This window comes from Saccopteryx leptura, chromosome 4, assembly GCF_036850995.1.
Source record: "Saccopteryx leptura isolate mSacLep1 chromosome 4, mSacLep1_pri_phased_curated, whole genome shotgun sequence".
NCBI lineage: Eukaryota > Metazoa > Chordata > Mammalia > Chiroptera > Emballonuridae > Saccopteryx > Saccopteryx leptura.
Window position 1 is genome coordinate 29,748,865 of NC_089506.1, and position 17,003 is coordinate 29,765,867.

At 42.0% G+C, this 17,003-nt stretch overlaps 2 protein-coding genes and 1 non-coding gene across 9 annotated transcripts in view; 1 reads left to right on the forward strand and 2 right to left on the reverse strand.

Moving 5' to 3' along the window:
* DDHD2 (DDHD domain containing 2) overlaps positions 1 to 17,003 on the forward strand; it is a 42,583-nt gene that overhangs the window by 20,683 nt on the left and 4,897 nt on the right. For 2 of the 5 annotated variants that reach the window (XR_010751025.1, XR_010751024.1), the window contains exons 17-18: positions 2,311 to 2,418; positions 2,870 to 3,002. Coding sequence is in view for 2 of the 5 variants with exons in the window: in XM_066380358.1 (XP_066236455.1) it covers positions 2,311 to 2,392 (82 nt within the window). In the remaining 3 variants the exon portion in view is untranslated. Of the gene's footprint in view, positions 1 to 2,310; positions 2,419 to 2,869; positions 8,369 to 17,003 lie in introns of those variants that run through there. The other 3 variants (XR_010751026.1, XM_066380358.1, XM_066380359.1) reach the window with 3 other exon arrangements.
* Positions 3,927 to 4,062, reverse strand: LOC136404747 (small nucleolar RNA SNORD94). The gene has a single exon (XR_010751443.1). It is a non-coding gene; the product is annotated as a small nucleolar RNA SNORD94 (small nucleolar RNA).
* Positions 5,661 to 15,980, reverse strand: PLPP5 (phospholipid phosphatase 5). 3 transcript variants are annotated; one of them, XM_066380361.1, is made up of 7 exons: positions 15,495 to 15,701; positions 15,232 to 15,340; positions 14,692 to 14,782; positions 14,211 to 14,274; positions 13,315 to 13,439; positions 12,482 to 12,652; positions 5,661 to 10,484 (listed from the first exon to the last, which is right to left on the reverse strand). In XM_066380361.1, the coding sequence occupies exons 1-7, from the start codon at positions 15,572 to 15,574 to the stop codon at positions 10,321 to 10,323; spliced, it is 804 nt and encodes a 267-aa protein (XP_066236458.1). In that variant the 5' UTR covers positions 15,575 to 15,701; the 3' UTR covers positions 5,661 to 10,320. The 3 variants fall into 3 exon arrangements, with proteins under 3 accessions (XP_066236458.1, XP_066236459.1, XP_066236457.1); XM_066380362.1 differs by lacking the exon at positions 15,232 to 15,340 and having other exon boundaries at positions 5,661 to 10,428; positions 15,495 to 15,980; XM_066380360.1 differs by lacking the exon at positions 15,232 to 15,340 and having other exon boundaries at positions 15,495 to 15,980.

The following is a 17,003-nucleotide window of genomic DNA, read 5'->3' on the forward strand; positions in this document are numbered from 1 at the left end:
ACCTAGTCTATTATATTGACACATTCTTTTATGTACCAGGATCACACCATTTTAATATCACACCATTTAAAATCCCCCCTTGTTGCCTCTGAGTTTCTTAACCTGAGGTCTGTGAATGGAATTTGTGGAGGATAGAAAATCTATGCGTTCAATGAAATCTATTGTTAATTTGAGTATATATGTATATGTGATCTCTGGGGAGAAATCCATAGGTTTCATTGCATTCTCAAGTAGATTCATGACTCAAAAAAGTTGAACCACAGATCTAGAGCAATATTTTTCAACCTTTTCTATCTCATGGCACACATAAACTAATTACTAAAATTCTGTGGCACACCAAAAAATATATTTTGCTGATTTGACCAAAAAGATATTAGATTTACAAAAAAATAATAATTACCTACTCTTTTTTGCTCCAAAGTGACTTTATAAAAAATCAGGTGCCTATACTTGTATATAAGGATTTCTGGTACCAAGAATTAGTCAGATGCAACCTTATTATGTGATATGACCAGTAGGATGCAACTTTATTATATAACTTGTTTTATGGTTCAAGACAGGACATTCACACCTGATGGCTATTGTTGCAGTGGCTGTGGTCATTTTTTTTCGTTTAACAATATAAGGGAAAAGAGGTCAGTACCCTTGACTAAATAGTCTGGTATCGCATGTTTTAAAAATTCTTGTGACACATCGGTTGAAAATCGCTGCTTTAGAGAAATGTTAGGAGCCACATATCCTGAAGGCAGTCCTTCATGAATGTGATTTTTTAGAATCAGATTTCTTTTTTTTTTTTTAATTTTAATTTAATTTTATTTTTTTACAGAGACAGAGAGAAGTCAGAGTGAGGGATAGACAGGGACAGACAGACAGGAACGGAGAGATGAGAAGCATCAATCAGTTTTTCGTTGCACATTGCGACACCTTAGTTGTTCAGTGATTGCTTTCTCATATGTGCCTTGACCATGGGCCTTCAGCAGACCGAGTAACCCCTTGCTTGAGCCAGCAAGGGTCCAGCGACCTTGGGTCCAAGCTGGTGAATATTTGCTCAAACCAGATGAGCCCACGCTCAAGCTGGCGACCTCGGGGTCTCGAACCTGGGTCTTCCGCATCCCAGTCCAACGCTCTATCCACTGTGCCACTGCCTGGTCAGGCTGGAATCAGATTTCTTTATGAACTGCATGTAATTGTACAAACAGAATATCTAGAAGATGCATGAGAAATTGATAACATGGCTTGTCAGAGATGGGAACTAGTGGTTAAGAAACAGAGGTAGGGGAGACTTCATTATTATACCCTTATATATTATATCTTGAGTTTTGAACCATGTGATTGTATGACCGGTTTAAGAAAGGCGCCCTCCCTCCTGGGAGCAGGCCTGCGCCTTTCCCCTCTCCTCCCTGCCTTCCCTCCAGCTTCTGCTAAGCTCAGAGGGCCTATCTTTTGCCTCTATAACTTGTTTTCTAAAGTCTATTTCTTCTACTTCTGCGAATTTCTAAATAAACTTTCTCTTATTAAAAAAAGTAACATTTAAAAAATTAAGGTAAGCAATTGGATGGCTCTTCCATATTGTCACAAGAATGAGTTCTATGAAAAGGGAACAGTTCTTGGTCATTTACTGCTAGCTTTAAAAAAATAATTTATTGATTGATTTTAGTGAGAGAAGAAGGGAGGGAGGAAGAGAGACAGGGACATGACATGTTCCTGTCTGTGCCTGATTGGGAATCGAGCCAGAAATCTCTGTGCTTCAGGATACGCTCCAACCAAATGAGTTCTCCAGCCAGGGCTACTGCTAGCTTTTTTTTTTTTTTTTTTTTTTTTACAGAGACAGAGAGTCAGAGAGAGGGATAGACAGGGACAGACAGACAGGAACGGAGAGATGAGAAGCATCAATCATTCGTTTTTCGTTGTGCATTGCAACACCTTAATTGTTCATGGATTGCTTTCTCATATGTGCCTTGACCATGGGCCTTCAGCAGACCGAGTAACCCCTTGCTCGAGCCAGTGACCTTGGGCTCAAGCTGGTGAGCTTTGCTCAAACCAGATGAGCCGTTGCTCAAGCTGGCGACCTCAGGGTCTCAAACCTGGGTCCTCAACATCCCAGTCCGACGCTCTATCCACTGCACCACTGCCCGGTCAGGCGAGCTTTTTTATTATTACTGAAATATTGCTAAACTTCTAAATCACTGCATATTACATCAACTTTGAGTCTGACATTTTGCAATAGTTGTATAAATTAAATGAGTTAATGTGTAAAATATCTAGTACAAATGTTTCTTCTTTTCATAACATAATTTTTTCTCTTTATAGGGAGTCTGAAGATACAGTATTGCTGGTCCTCAAAGAAATCTACCAAACCCAGGGTATCTTCCTTGATCAACCTTTACAGTAAATGTGAATCTTCTATGGCTGTTTAATGTAAGTTTTTAAATATCATGTATATAGCATAGTTCATTAATTTTAACATGTTATAAAGAACTATGGAGTCTCCGGCTCTTTATAAACATAGTTTTCTGTTGCCTGTCACCAATCTCTAGGTTTTTATTCATTTTTAGACGGGCTCTGGTTAAAATTTGTGGGGAAAGGTGCTATAGTGCTTTGATTAGTGTGTGAGTGCATGTGCTTGGCTAGTAATTTGGTCCCATAACATTTGTCATTTTTAGGATCCAAATTCAGAATCTTCCTAGTTCTAATCATCTGAAAGTTACTGTAGAAACAGTTACAATTTTAATTACAAACAGCCCATCCTGAGATTTAAATTATCCTTTTAGATATTTAACAGAAATGTTGTGTATTAGGCTCTGGCAGCCTCCCTGGGTGCCTTCCAGTTGTGACTGCAGGGTGACCTCTTTCCCCCTCTCTCCCCTAGATGGACATTGAGGGGTTCTTCCCCAGAAAATCCACCTGTTCGTTGCTGCATCTTCCTCTCAGCTGCGTCATTTCCTGCATGTCATCTGCCACTTACCATTGGGGGATTTGGAAAATAATCTTCCAACTTGGAAGTGAGTGGAAAAGCAAAGGGAAGACACTTTTTACCACTGGCTTCATATAAATACTTGCCATTCTTTCTTCATAGCTGGGGTGGTTTGTACCCTTAATTCTTTGAAGGTAGTATATAGGTACAACACTTCATTGCTTATTATGTGAGATGGTATTAAGTCTGTTTTCAGTTGGATTTGAGTTGGTAGAGATTCTTCTAGGAAATGATGTAGTTTGGAAGCAGACTGGGGATTCAGCAGACACTTGGGTACACTCATCTCTCTCTTTCGTGTTCTCTACAATTAGGGATTCAGCAGACACTTGGGGTACACTCATCTCTCTATTTCATGTTCACTGCAAGTGAAGGCTAAGTCTAAGTGGATATGAAAGACTGTTAGGCAGTCAAAATCTCTTGAGCTGTCTTTTCTTTTCTACAAATCCTGTATGAAGAAAGACTAAAATGTAGCTTAAAGAAAGTATTGTTTACTCCCCAGCTGACTGACAGGTTTATTGCTAGGAATCACTGATGCTCTGCTGTTCCTTGTTTTCATAGCTGTTTGAGTTCCTCTGAAAGCCTAGAGTGGACATTTAGTTCATGTTAGGTGCAACTTTATAAAGCAGTGATGTTAGTTAGATGAAGTCTGACTTTTGATAGTAGCTTCTAAACTATAAAGGCTGACAAACTTGAAATAATTCAGCCTCAAATAAATAAAATCTTGTTAGTGGTGCATTTAAGGTGGAAAAGGATTTTTGAGTCACCTGCCATATTGATTCTGTTGAAGGTAGTATTGTGTGTCCTCTTTAAAAAGACTTTGTAAAAGAAACATCATTGCCTTCTTTGGTACCCATAAACCAGGACGCTTATTTAAAAGGCTCACGCAGACTGGTGGTTGAGCAGGTAGGTTTGGCTAGCGGGAAATGTGTCTTTCCTTTTCCTTTCTGTTTTTTAGGCTCAGAGTGAGGCATCAGGCTCATACATGTGCTTGCTGTCATCCTGCCACACACAGGACAGAGGAGAGGCACATATATTCAGCTCCTAGGACTCAGCTGAGGTCCTTACCCCTGCTCAGTCATCACAGCCTGGAGGAAGTGTTTCTTTATTCTGAAAGAAAACCTTGTGCCTGTAGGGGCCAATGAACAGCTACTGCAGTGAGTGACAGAACATGCAAAAGTGGGATGTGCCTGGAAGAAAACAGGTGAAGGAGTGTAGGCTAATTTTTTCCAAGGAATCTGCTCACCACTTTGCTGTAGGTATTTTTTCTCATCGTTCAGAGTTTGTTGTTGTCTTTGCAATTTTCTTTGTGATACACTCCTCTTAGATTTCTACAGGCCACTGAGTGGCATAGGCAGGCCAGCTGTGTTTTTTGTTTTTTGTTGTTTTTTTGATAAATGCATCATGGTATCAAAAGCACTGGCATTTAATGTGCACTTAAGCCATCCCTTTGACGACAGTGGCTTTTATCCCTTACTGGAAAGAAAAGGAAGGGGACGGTCAGTTATTGTCACCTTAGAGGAGGTAGAGGTGAGGTTGGGGAACAGGTCAGAGCCGGGCCTTTCTCTGTCTACTTACGTACTAATACTGACCAAACTACTAAACAGTTTCAGATAAACTGAGTACTTTATATTCTTCATATGTAAATCTGAGTTTGAAATAAGGGTTATTGAGAATTAAGTAGCATTCAATATATATTACAGGGAAGGCTTTTGCTCTTTATATTAGCACAATTGGTATTATTTAGGAGTAAACCAAAGGACAAGCAAGAGTATGTTTTTATAACCAAAGATAAACAGTATAACTGGATAGCTAGATAAACCACTACTTACACTAATAAGTGTTTCTTTCCTGGTGGTGAGGAGCAGGCAGCTGTAAAAGAGCTTTATATCTTATCTACCTGTGGTATTATCATGGTTATGTACTACACAGGTAATAAGCTTGATTTTCCCCCCTCTGGAAACTGAAATATTTATTCATGTAATTGTACAGCTTTTTAAAGAAAAGTAACAAAGACAAATGACTTATAGCTAGAAATTTAAAAATATCTCAGGATCTACCAATTTCAACATCTTCTGAAGTGGACAGCAAAATTGTCTCTTAGTTTCCCTTTCTTTCCTTAGTAGCTGAATCAGTGGGTATCTTTATACACAGTTATGCTGAGTGAGAATGGTTGTTTCACAGGACTACACATTATGAAACCAGTCATCTCTGTACTAGTCCTCCTTATAATTATACAAAGAAGTCACCATATTTACATTTTAATTCACTAGTATTTTGGTAAGCATATACTTCATTACAAATAAAAAGCAACTCTATTCTAAAAGTTAAACATCTAGAAGAAAATACAAATAAGCATTCTAATCAGCATTCTAATCAAAAAGACATCAGTGGATGTCTTTCTGGCTGGAAATAACAAAACATTTTAAAATGATGATCAAAGGGATGTCAATAGACTCTTAAGTGACACCAAACAGAGGAAGTTCTACTGGATCTGGAGAGCGTCTGGGTGGGGAGCACGTGGACTTGCAGGGAGAGGTGCTGCAGTAGAGGGCGTGGAGCTCCACCCCTTTTCCCGACCTTGCCGGGGCATCTCTTCCATCAGGCTGTTCTGCAATCACCTGCCAATGTAAGAACATCCAAACCTGCTTCTCTCCTTCCTTGCGCACCCACTCCCTTAATCATTAAACCCTCAGCACAGTTACGTTCTGGTCAGCATCAACTAGTCTTAGAAACAAACCCTTGGTTCTTTTTTTTTTTTTTTTTTTTTTGTATTTTTTCTGAAGCTGGAAGCAGGGAGAGACAGTCAGACAGACTCCCGCATGCGCCCGACCGGGATCCACCCGGCACGCCCACCAGGGGCGACGCTCTGCCCACCAGGGGGCGATGCTCTGCCCCTCCGGGGCGTCGCTCTCTTGCGGCCAGAGCCACACTAGCTCCTGGGGCAGAGGCCAAGGAGCCATCCCCAGCGCCCGGGCCATCTTTGCTCCAATGGAGCCTCGGCTGCGGGAGGGGAAGAGAGAGACAGAGGAAGGAGAGGGGGAGAGGTGGAGAGGCAAATGGGCGCTTCTCTTGTGTGCCCTGGCCGGGAATCGAACCCGGGACCTCTGCACGCCAGGCCGACGCTCTATAAAACCCTTGGTTCTTAATGACGTGATCATTTTTCTTGTATCTTTTTGTAATGTTTCCAAATCTCCAGAAAGAACAGGTGTGCTTATTTTTTGTTCAACCAACAGCCAGATGAAAAGATTTCATATGGTGAGGTCTTGAACAAAAAGCTAATGTTGTCTTGGAGCTTTGGGGCCTTGGCATGCTGGCACATAAAAGAATACTTTGGCCTGACCTGTGGTGGCGCAGTGGATAAAGCGTCGACCTGGAAATGCTGAGGTCGCCGGTTCGAAACCCTGGGCTTGCCTGGTCAAGGCACATATGGGAGGTGATGCTTCCAGCTCCTCCCCCCCCTCCTCTCTCTCTGTCTCTCCTCTCTCTCTCTCTCTCTCTCTCTCTCTCTCTCTCTCTCCCCTCCCTCCCTCTCCTCTCTAAAATGAATAAATAAAATATTAAAAAAAAAAGAATACTTTGATTCCTCAGCCTGGAATCTCTAAGAAGATTCAACTCCTTTAGTTGTATATATATTTTTTAAATCATTTTTTATTTTTCCCTTACAGTTGACATACACAGGTGTACAACACAACGATTAGACATTATATATCTTACTAAGTGATCATCCTGATAAATTTCATACCTGTCATGGCTGTTAATGACTGTTCCCTAGGCTGTACTTACATCCTCATGACTATTTTGTAACACCAATCTGTACTTCTTAATCCTTCCGCCCCTTCACCCATCTCCTCAATCCTTGTCCTATTTGGCTTGTTCATTTTTTTTTAGATTCAATTGTTGATATGTATTTATTGCCATTTTATTCATATATTTTATCTTTTTTTTCCTTCTTCTTAAGGAAGATCCTTTAACATTAATACTGATTTAGTGGTGATGAACTCCTTTAACTTTTTTCTCTTCTGGGAAGCTCTTTATCTGTCCTCAATTCTTTTTTTTTTTCCCCCTTTAATTTACTACAGTTTTGGACATTTAAAAAAATTTTTATTTTCAAGAGAGAGGGAGGGAGGGAGTGGGGGAAAGAGCAACAGGGATATTCATCTGTTCCTGCCTGTGCCCTGACTGGAACTGAACCAGCAACCTCTGTGCTCCAGGACAATGCTCTAAGCACTGACCTATCCGGACAGGGCGGTCCTTCGATTCTAAATGATAGCTTTGCCAGGTAGAGTAGTCTTGGTTGTAGGTCCTCCTTTTCCTCATGTTGAAGAATTTCTTGCCAATCCCTTCTGGCCTAAAGTTTCTGTTGAGAAATCAGCTGACAGTCTTATGGGAGCTCCCTCATAAGTTACTAACTGCTGTTCTTTTGCTGCTTTTAAGATTCTGTCCTGAACCTTTTGCATTTTAATTATGATGTATCTTGGTGTGGGCCTCTTTGGGTTCATCTTATTTGGGACTCTGAGCTTCCTAGACCTATATGTCTATTTTCTTCACCAAGTTAGAGAAATCTTCTGTCATTTTTTTCAAATAGGTTTTCCAGCACCCTCATAATGCTAATGTTGGTTATTTTTGCTGTTCTGATTGGTGGTTTTTGGCTTCCTTATATTCCAAATAGCTGATTTCTTGGCTTCATCGACTGTACTGTTGATTCCCTGTAAATGATTTTTCATTTCAGTTAGTGTATACTTTATTTCTGACCGGTACTTTCTTATGGTATCCATGTCCTTTTTTATGCTGTTGAAGTTCTTACTAAGTTTATCTATTCTTCCCCTAAGTTCATTGAGCATCCTTATAATTTGCATCTATAGTTGCTTGTCTCCATTTTGTTTAGTTCTTTTTCTGGTGTTTTGTTCTTTCGTTCATTTGGGGCATGTTTCTCTGTCTCCTCATTTTGGTAGCTTCACTGTGGTGGTTTCTGTGTATTAGAGCTGCTGCATCTCCAGGGCTTGGTAGAGTGGCCTAATGTAGAGGGTGTCCTGGTTCACCTGAACTGGGTGCTGCAGGTGTGCCCCCATGTGGGCTATGTACACGCTTCTCTTGTAGCTGAGCCTTGATTGCTGTTGGCACATCAATTGGAGGGAGGTTTTTGTATGTTTGCACTATTTGTTGTTATCATGTGTAATCTCTTAACCGAGCTTATTTTTAAACTCTGGTAGTGTCATTTTATGTATATTCCCAAGTCCATAATTGGTATTGCTTATTTTGGCAAAAGAGATTGTATGCATGAAAAGATTAATAGCACAGATTAGCTTTCTGATATTGCACCTTTTGAAATATTTTTTTTACGTGATTATATTTAAAATTCGAGTACATACTGAAATAAAACCGTATTGACCTGTTGCCTACTGTTACCTGGTTCATCCATGATAAAGAAAATCAGTACAAAAACCATTTTCTCTTCCCCTATGAATTACTAAACAGAGTTACAAAAATGGAAGTTTTGAGCAAAGAACTGATACAAATTCTTTTCTCTTTCCCTCTTTTTTTAAGTGAGAGAGACAGGGAGAGATAGAAGGGACACACAAGCAGGAAGGAAGAGAGATGAGAAGCATCAATTCTTTGTTGCGGCTCCTTAGTTGTTCATTGATTGCTTTCTCATATGTGCTCTGACGGGGGGGGGAGGGGGGGGGGCTACAGCAGAGTGAGTGACCCCTTGCTCAAGCCAGCGACCTTAAGGTTTCGAACCTGAGTCCTCTGAGTCCCAATCTGATGCTCTAGCCACTGCGCCACCACCTGGTCAGGCTCAAATTCTTTTCTTTTGACTTGTGTTTTCATTGTCATAGGCAAATATAGTTCAGAATTCACAGCACAGCATTATAAGGTAAATACTGAGACTGTCCTTTGGTATTTATAATCATCAGCCATTGCTATAGTTGAATCACTTATGTCAGATGGCGAAACCGATGTTTACCTCTGAAAATGTTCCAGTTCTCGAATGGTAGTTGAGTACAAAAAAAGCACATTCACCATTTTATTTGAATATCACATTTACTAAAGGAAAAAGATACATTGAAAATATGTTACAGAAAGAAATACATATGACAAGATCACATTTAACATATGCTCTCCATAAAGAGAAAAGTAGTTGCAGGTACTATAGCATCAGTTCTTGTATCTCATCATTGTCCCTTATGGCTCATTGTGAAGGAGGGACAAAAAATACTTATTTGTCCTCCAGATCAGTGGTCCCCAAACCCCGGGCCGCGGACCGGTACTGGTCCTTGGGCCATTTGGTACCGGTTTGCAGAGAAAGAATAAATAACATACATTATTTTTGTTTTATTTATAAAAATAAATGATGTTTTATTTTTTTTAAATGACCAGATTCCCTCTGTTACATCCGTCTAAGACTCACTCTTGACGCTTGTCTTGTAAGTTCAACAATTATATTTAAAAATACCACAGTTTTTACGCCGGTTGCATAATTTTATTTTATGCATTTATCCGTCCCACCCTAAAGGCTGGTCTGTGAAAATATTTTCTGACATTAAACCAGTCCGTGGCCCAAAAAAGGTTGGGGACCGCTGCTCCAGATGACATCTGGGATGTTCCTTTCCTGCCTTGGCTAGTGGTCGAGTTGACACATGTGGGCAGCCATGAGGGAGGGGAGGGCTGAGCACAGTGAAGGCAAATGAGGGGAAACAGGAATCAGTTGTTGGTGCTGAAACCACAGCCCTAACCAGTTTCTTTTTTTATTGTGTTCACTTAGTAACCTGACAAATCATTTATGCCTACAGTATTAAAAATGAGCAGCATTATCTAGTTGGACTTGGATACAGTGGTAAACTAGCCAGAAATGGACACTTTCCTATTTATGGCTTGATGGGACTGTCATGAGAGAAAGTGAAACAACCAAAATGATTTAGTTGGTCGTGCCCTAAATTTTAAGATTTTAAGGTACGGGAAATGAAGTTTTGAGAATTAACTCCAGCTTCTAGGACAAAGTGGCGCTATATAAATAAAGGCTGCTTTGTGACAAGATCTTTCTAAGAATGGCATTTAAATGTAAAAACACTGTAGATCTTGGGATGCCAATCTGATAGACCAGATTCATAAGCTTTTGGAGGACTGTTGGGATGGGTGGCATACCATCATGACAAAGATCCTTGACTCCTCGTGATAAATCCATGTAAGCACAGGCAAAATGGCAAAATCATATGGAAGCAGATGAAGCGCTGATGTCCTTACTTGCACCTCTTAAGAGGTCAAAAAGTAAGACGTTCTTGTCTTACCATGGTCCAGATAGGAGGGGCTGATTCACCTATGTATTCTCCATTGAGGTAGCTCCAATTCTAAGTCTCAAAACGATAAGGATCACTAGACTTCTTTTGTGTAGTGGGAAGTGCAGGGCTGCTGTGAAATGGTTTATGGCATTCTGCGTCAGTCAGAGGAGGGTAATACTGCCGGTAACAGACATAGGCAAAGGTCAGGCCGATCATGGATCCAACTAGTACATCTGAAGAGAGGAGATAAAGTCTTTTCTTAAAACATTAGACTCTTAAGTCACTTCAGACAGCACAGAGTATAGAGAACTTGGCCCTCCATGTTACTCTAATTCAGGGGTCCCCAAACTACGTCCCGCGGGCCGCATGCGGCCCCCTGAGGCCATTTATCCGGCCCCCGCCGCACTTCCAGAAGGGGCACCTCTTTCATTGGTGGTCAGTGAGAGAGCACAGGATGCATCCTGTGTGCTGTATGTGGTGGCGCCACAAAGCGCAGCGATGAGGGACACGCGTCAGGGCTCCGGAAGCGCGTCATATCACTTGTTAAGGCTAGCATTGACAAATATGGAACCAGACACTGACCATCTCATTAGCCAAAAGCAGGCCTATAGTTCCCATTGAAATACTGGTCAGTTTGTTGATTTAAATTTACCTGTTCTTTATTTTAAATATTGTATTTGTTCCTGTTTTGTTTTTTTACTTTAAAATAAGATATGTGCAGTGTGTTTAGGGATTTGTTCATAGTTTTTTTATAGTCCAGCCCTCCAACGGTCTGAGGGACAGTGAACTGGCCCCCTGTGTAAAAAGTTTGGGGACCCCTGCTCTAATTGTTTGGGCTGCAAAAACCCAGGTTCAAGGTTTTCTCAGTTTCATCCTATAGTTTGCAGGGTTGTCTTTATTAGATCGTTTTCTTTTTTTTTTTTTTTTTCTTTTGTATTTTTCTGAAGCTGGAAACAGGGAGAGACAGTCAGACAGACTCCCGCATGCGCCCAACCGGGATCCACCCGGCACGCCCACCAGGGGCGACGCTCTGCCCACCAGGGGGCGATGCTCTGCCCCTCCGGGACGTCGCTCTGCCACGACCAGAGCCACTCTAGCGCCTGGGGCAGAGGCCAAGGAGCCATCCCCAGCGCCCGGGCCATCTTTGCTCCCATGGAGCCTTGGCTGCGGGAGGGGAAGAGAGAGACAGAGAGGAAGGAGGGGGGGTGGAGAAGCAAATGGGCGCTTCTCCTATGTGCCCTGGCCGGGAATCGAACCCGGGTCCCCCGCATGCCAGGCCGACGCTCTACCGCTGAGCCAACCGGCCAGGGCCTATTAGATCGTTTTCTAAACACCAAATCAAAATACATCTTTAGATAAGTAAGTATAAGAAGCCTTTTTCCAGGTATACTAGATTGATGTGTGTTTTAATTCGGAAGAATAGTAAAGATTCACTTCATGCTGTTAATTTTCATTGTTTTTCACCATTTAAAGAGTTCTAGAGGAAGGAATAAATTAGTTTATTCTTTAAAATAGGTGTAAGGACTTATCAAAAACCTGTCATTTTTTTTAAATTGTGGGTTTTCTGTGAAGATATATAATGTGGATGTTTTACTGTATCATTCAACTGAGATTTCTTTGGTTTAATTAGACTTATAATTTTATGTTTTCTTGAATTTCAGTTTCCTTTCTGAACAAAATCTCATGACAAAGAACTTGATTTTTATTTTAAGCCAGTAAGTATATTGCCCTGGTTGGGTGGCACAGGGCATATGCCTGGCACACCTAGGTCTCAGGTTCCGTCCCCCGTCAGCACATACGGGAAACAACCAGTGAGTGCACAGCTAAATGGAATGAGTTGATGCTTCTCTCTCTCCCTCGCTCTCTTTCCCTCTTCTCTTCCTACCCTTGCTTCCTCTCTCAAATCAATGGAACAGCAATAACAACCATTAAGTAAACTGAGCTTTGAGGTTTGTTATAAAACATTTCTTAGAATTTATTCTGAATTTATGATGCTTCAAAATAATGGAAAACTTAGGGCATTACTTCTTGGCAATCTCTTTGAAAGGTAACTTATACTTTCTATCTCCCGGATAGTTATAAATGCATATTCTTAGAACAGAACTCAGACCCTCCTAAACTCATTTGTTTATTCACTCAGCATATACTTAGTGTCTCCTTTCTGCCATGTGCTAGGAATAAAGTGATGAGTGACACACGGAAGCTTCCACGGCATAAATACCTTGCTTACCTTGCCAGTGATGCTTGTAGTCGCAGGTGCGGGACAGGGCAATCACAGTTGCAAAAAGCAGAGGGGACAGAAAGGCACAGAACCTCCAAGATTGCCCACGGCCCTGTGGGGTGAAGCAGTGTAACTTCCCTGCCAGGTAGAAGGAAGTGAAGGCCAGACCAGCAAATGCAACTAGAAGAGAAGAAACATTTAAGTGTATGTGTTTTAAGGGCAGCTACCTCACTAATCTGCAAGGAGGTGGTCAGGGGACATGAACTTGTGTTATCCCCTTTTTTGTGTTCCACTGGAGTACACGCTGATTATGAGGGTGAGGGAAATGAAGGGAAAAATAAAGGACTTTATTTTGTGTCCCCAAATTAGTAATATTTATCCTAAGAATAGTTTTTGGAATACTAGTTTTATGACTTTGGGCAGGTTGCTTCTTACTGCCTTAGTTTTCTCATATATAAATGAGAATCAAAATAACAATATCCACTTCACTGGACTAGGACAGTGTTAAATGAGTTAAGAATCTAAAATACTTCCTAAAACACCTAACACATAGTGTCAAAGGTTAGTTAATATTTTTTACTAGTACAAGATTGTAGAATCTAGCAAATAATGCAATAAATGCTTATGAAGGTAAATAAACTACTTCCTCTATTCCTGACTACTGACCCTAACATTTGAGGCTCAGGCTTGTGAAATCTTGGGATTCTTCAAGAAAGAGTGTGGGGTTTTCCAATTTCTAGATATAAGAACAAGAGTAATGAGAGGATCCCATCCTCACAAGCTTCCTATGTTAAATTCAGTGATCCCAAAAAAGTATAGTCGAGTCCACATGGTATGCATACAGGAAGAATGTCCACTAGGGAAGCTCTTACGGCCCTCATTCACCACGTCCTTGTCCCCTGTGCACATCAGGTCAGAACTGGCTTGCCCATCAGGGAAGCAGCGGTAGAAGAAGTCTGGGCGTGGCCTAGAAGAAATGAACATGGTCTGAACAGAGCTCATTTACAACTCCAGAAATTATATTCTGGTGTGTCAGACATCAATAATCCTGTTAACTGCTGGTCAAATAGTGTCCCAGGCAGAATAATGAGATTGGATTACGATAGTCACCACTAAGAGAAAAGTCGTATTTATAGGATCAACATTTTATTTGGGGGGGGGCACAAAAAACGTGATTACTCTTAGGGCAAATGGCAAGTCACAGTGCAGCTTCACTGGGTGGTCTAGATTGAGCAGTGGTCCCTAACCCCGGGGCCGCGGATCAGTACCAGTCCGCAGAGAAAGACTAAATAACTTACATTATTTCTGTTTTATTTATCTTTAAGTCTGAACAATGTTTTATTTTTAAAAATGACCAGATTCCCTCTGTTACATCTGTCTAAGACTCACTCTTGACGCTTGTCTTGGTCACGTGATACATTTATCCGTCCCACCCTAAAGGCCAGTCCATGAAAATATTTTCTGACATTAAACTGGTCCGTGGCCCAAAAAAGGTTGGGGACCACTGGTCTAGAGGACACTGACACTGCTGTGGTTGTTGGGGAAATACTGTTTGGCGTCAAAATGAGCCCAGTGTCCCCTGCAGGACTGAAATACAGGGAAGGGAGAATGTGTTAAAGGAGGAAAGACTAGGCTGAGAGTACAGAAGAAAAGGGGAAGAAGAATGATGAGTGCTGGAGTGCCATTAGCCATCTCTCCTGCCAAGGTGAGACAGACACCGGGGTGACTTGTCACTTACCTCCCCACTATCAGTTTTATTGTGTTGGTAAAGACACCATTCAGAACCAGGGCAAGACTGGCAGCTGGGAAGCAAAGACACTCACCGTTAGTGACTTCTGCCTATGAGGAACTGTATGGTTGGTCATTGTCTCAGTAAAACAGCAGCCACGCCTTTCTGAGCTAGAGGAAGTGGCTCCAGCCAGTGCTGAGGGTAAGAATAATCCTGGCCCCCAATGACTGACTGCTCTGTTGTAGCACAGGGAGAACTTATGTATTAGGCTGAGGACATTTCCAAGGTACAAATCACCCAGGGCATTTAGGCATATCTGTGGGGCTAACCAGGTTCTTACAGGACTACTTTTCTGTCTCATACCAGCATAACAAGTGGGGTGCAAGGCAGATATAATGACTTCAAGAACAGAACTCTGGCCTCCACACACTGAGGATACAGCTCATTCCTGCCTCACTAAGACAAGACACCAGTTAGGGTTAACTCTTACCCAGGCAGGCTTGTTTGCTGTCTTTTGTGTCTGCCTTCTTGAGACATTTGGCCAGGAGGATCAGAGACAGCGGAGAGAGAAATGCAATGACCTGAACCAGAACATGTCAAAGGTTCAAACCAAACCAAACCACGAAACTAGTTGTTAAAGAAGCTCCCACAGGGAAGAGGAATGGAAGTGACAGAACTCTTGTATCCTACCTAGCCTATCCCAGGAAAGATAATTAGCCATCACAGTGTCTGTGGGTTAATTGGGCACAGGCATTTCTACCAGTAACGAGCACTATTGTAAACGGCCAGTTCCCCAGGCCATCCTAAGGAACAGAGCTCATAGAACATCTGAGCTGAAACACACTGACATCTGCTCTCTAAATCTGGATCTTAAATATTAGGAAGCAAAATCTTGAGCACATCAACCAAAGGAGTTATCAGTTCCCTACAAAGACCACTTTGAAGCCAGAATGAGCACTTTCGCTTCCCAGCAATTAAAGCTTCAGTACTAAGTATTACGGGGCAAAGGAAGGGCTAGTTCTCCACGCACAAACATGGGCTTCGTAGGGAAATATTCTGCTTCCACATAAGGATTCCGATAAAGCCACATCTCTTCTGGCTGGATAAGCCTCTGGAAGGGAGGGAGAAGCTCTGTTACCCTAAAGGGAAACAAAAGAGTGCAGAGCTTGTTGGTTTGCTTCCTCTTGGCTTCCCACGGAAGAACCCGACCGTGGGGGCGGGGCCCCGAGACCCTTCAGTCCGGTCTGTGCAAGAGGGTGTCGGGCTCTGGGGTCTGATTCGCAAACTGCTTACAGGAAAGCCACGAACAACGCGAGCCGCACGGCCAGTTCGGCCCCGAAGACCGCCGCCGCTGCCTTCCCCATCCGGCCCATGCCGCCGCACAGCCCGGGACAGATGCGCGCTGACGTGGCAGCCGCTGCGGGGACGCAAGGGCCGCTGCCGGGAGGCCGGATCCGCTGCTGTCAGCGCTGCTGGCGGACACTCGGGGAACTGCAGGCAGGGGAGGTCAGCAGCCCAGGAAGTGCAGTAGTGGCAGCTCTGGGGTCCTAACATCACCGAGCAAGGAACGGAAAGCAAGCAATGCAGTGCTCTGGTACATTCGGCTCCCGGTGTCCAGCCAAGAGCAAGCTATTTCTCTGTCTGATAAACCAGTGGGATGAAAGGGACAACGATCTCCCGGTCATGTTCTTCGCCAACTAGCCAAGGCCTAGATATTCTCAACACACCAAAGCAAGTAGCAACATTCTCTAAGGACCTTTCCTCTACGAACACAAAACAAAACCCCTGCATTCCAGGTCCAAGTTTATTAGCAGCCTAGCATTTTGAAGAAAGATGTACTTAGCTCTTTATAGGACTGGCTGTGCTGCAGTCCTCACTGACTGAGGGTAGACATATGGGCCATGCAGCAGCGCAGCTGGGTCCCCTCCCTCCCATGAAGGCTTCTGGCCCAGTGAGTTATAGCAGGAAACTACAGGCAATGAACAAGTCCACATTATTTAATTTGGAACATACAGGACAATTTATTGAAGTCAATCTCAAGCAAAATCTGAAATCAGTGGAATGTCATTAAAAACCTTTCCAAATTCTCATGGAAGCCAAAAAAAAAAAAAAAAAAAAGAAAAGAAAAAACAAAAACTGAAATGAAACAAAAAAAAACAACAACCCCAACACATTTTAATTCCAAAATATTTGTAAAATAAAAAAGGCAACATTTCGGTAAATACAACAAAATTATACGTTCCTACCAGCACACACAGCAGTAAGCAGTTTAAATATTACAGGCAATCCTAAATACACGATAACTAGTCAACAATAAGCTAGCTATATACAGGTTAACCAAGCTTTGCACATTTCACACTATGCAATAAAACATAGGCCAACCAACAAAATCCCCAAAATATCATATATCTTGAAGTCTGTGGCAACGTCAAGTCAATATACAGTAATGCCCTAGTGGAACATCCCCAGGGAAAATGAACACTAATCCCTTAGTGTTGAGCTTCTTCTAGCCAAATCACAGAAACTCAAAAGAGATTGACTTTAGTGAATATTTCTGTTTTGTTATGAAAGACTCAAGTCTCAAGTGATTTAGGCAAAATAACATATCACAGAATCTACAAAGTTTATTACAGATAAACAAAAGTACAGAAATAACCAATCTACAAAGGTTGTTATCATCAAGATCACAAGGAAAAGATAACAGAATCTGTAGGTATCTGCGTTTGTTGTGCAATATCACAAGTGGGTACAAATGAATTTGTATCAATTCCAATTATTCACACACCCTTGTATATAAAAAGA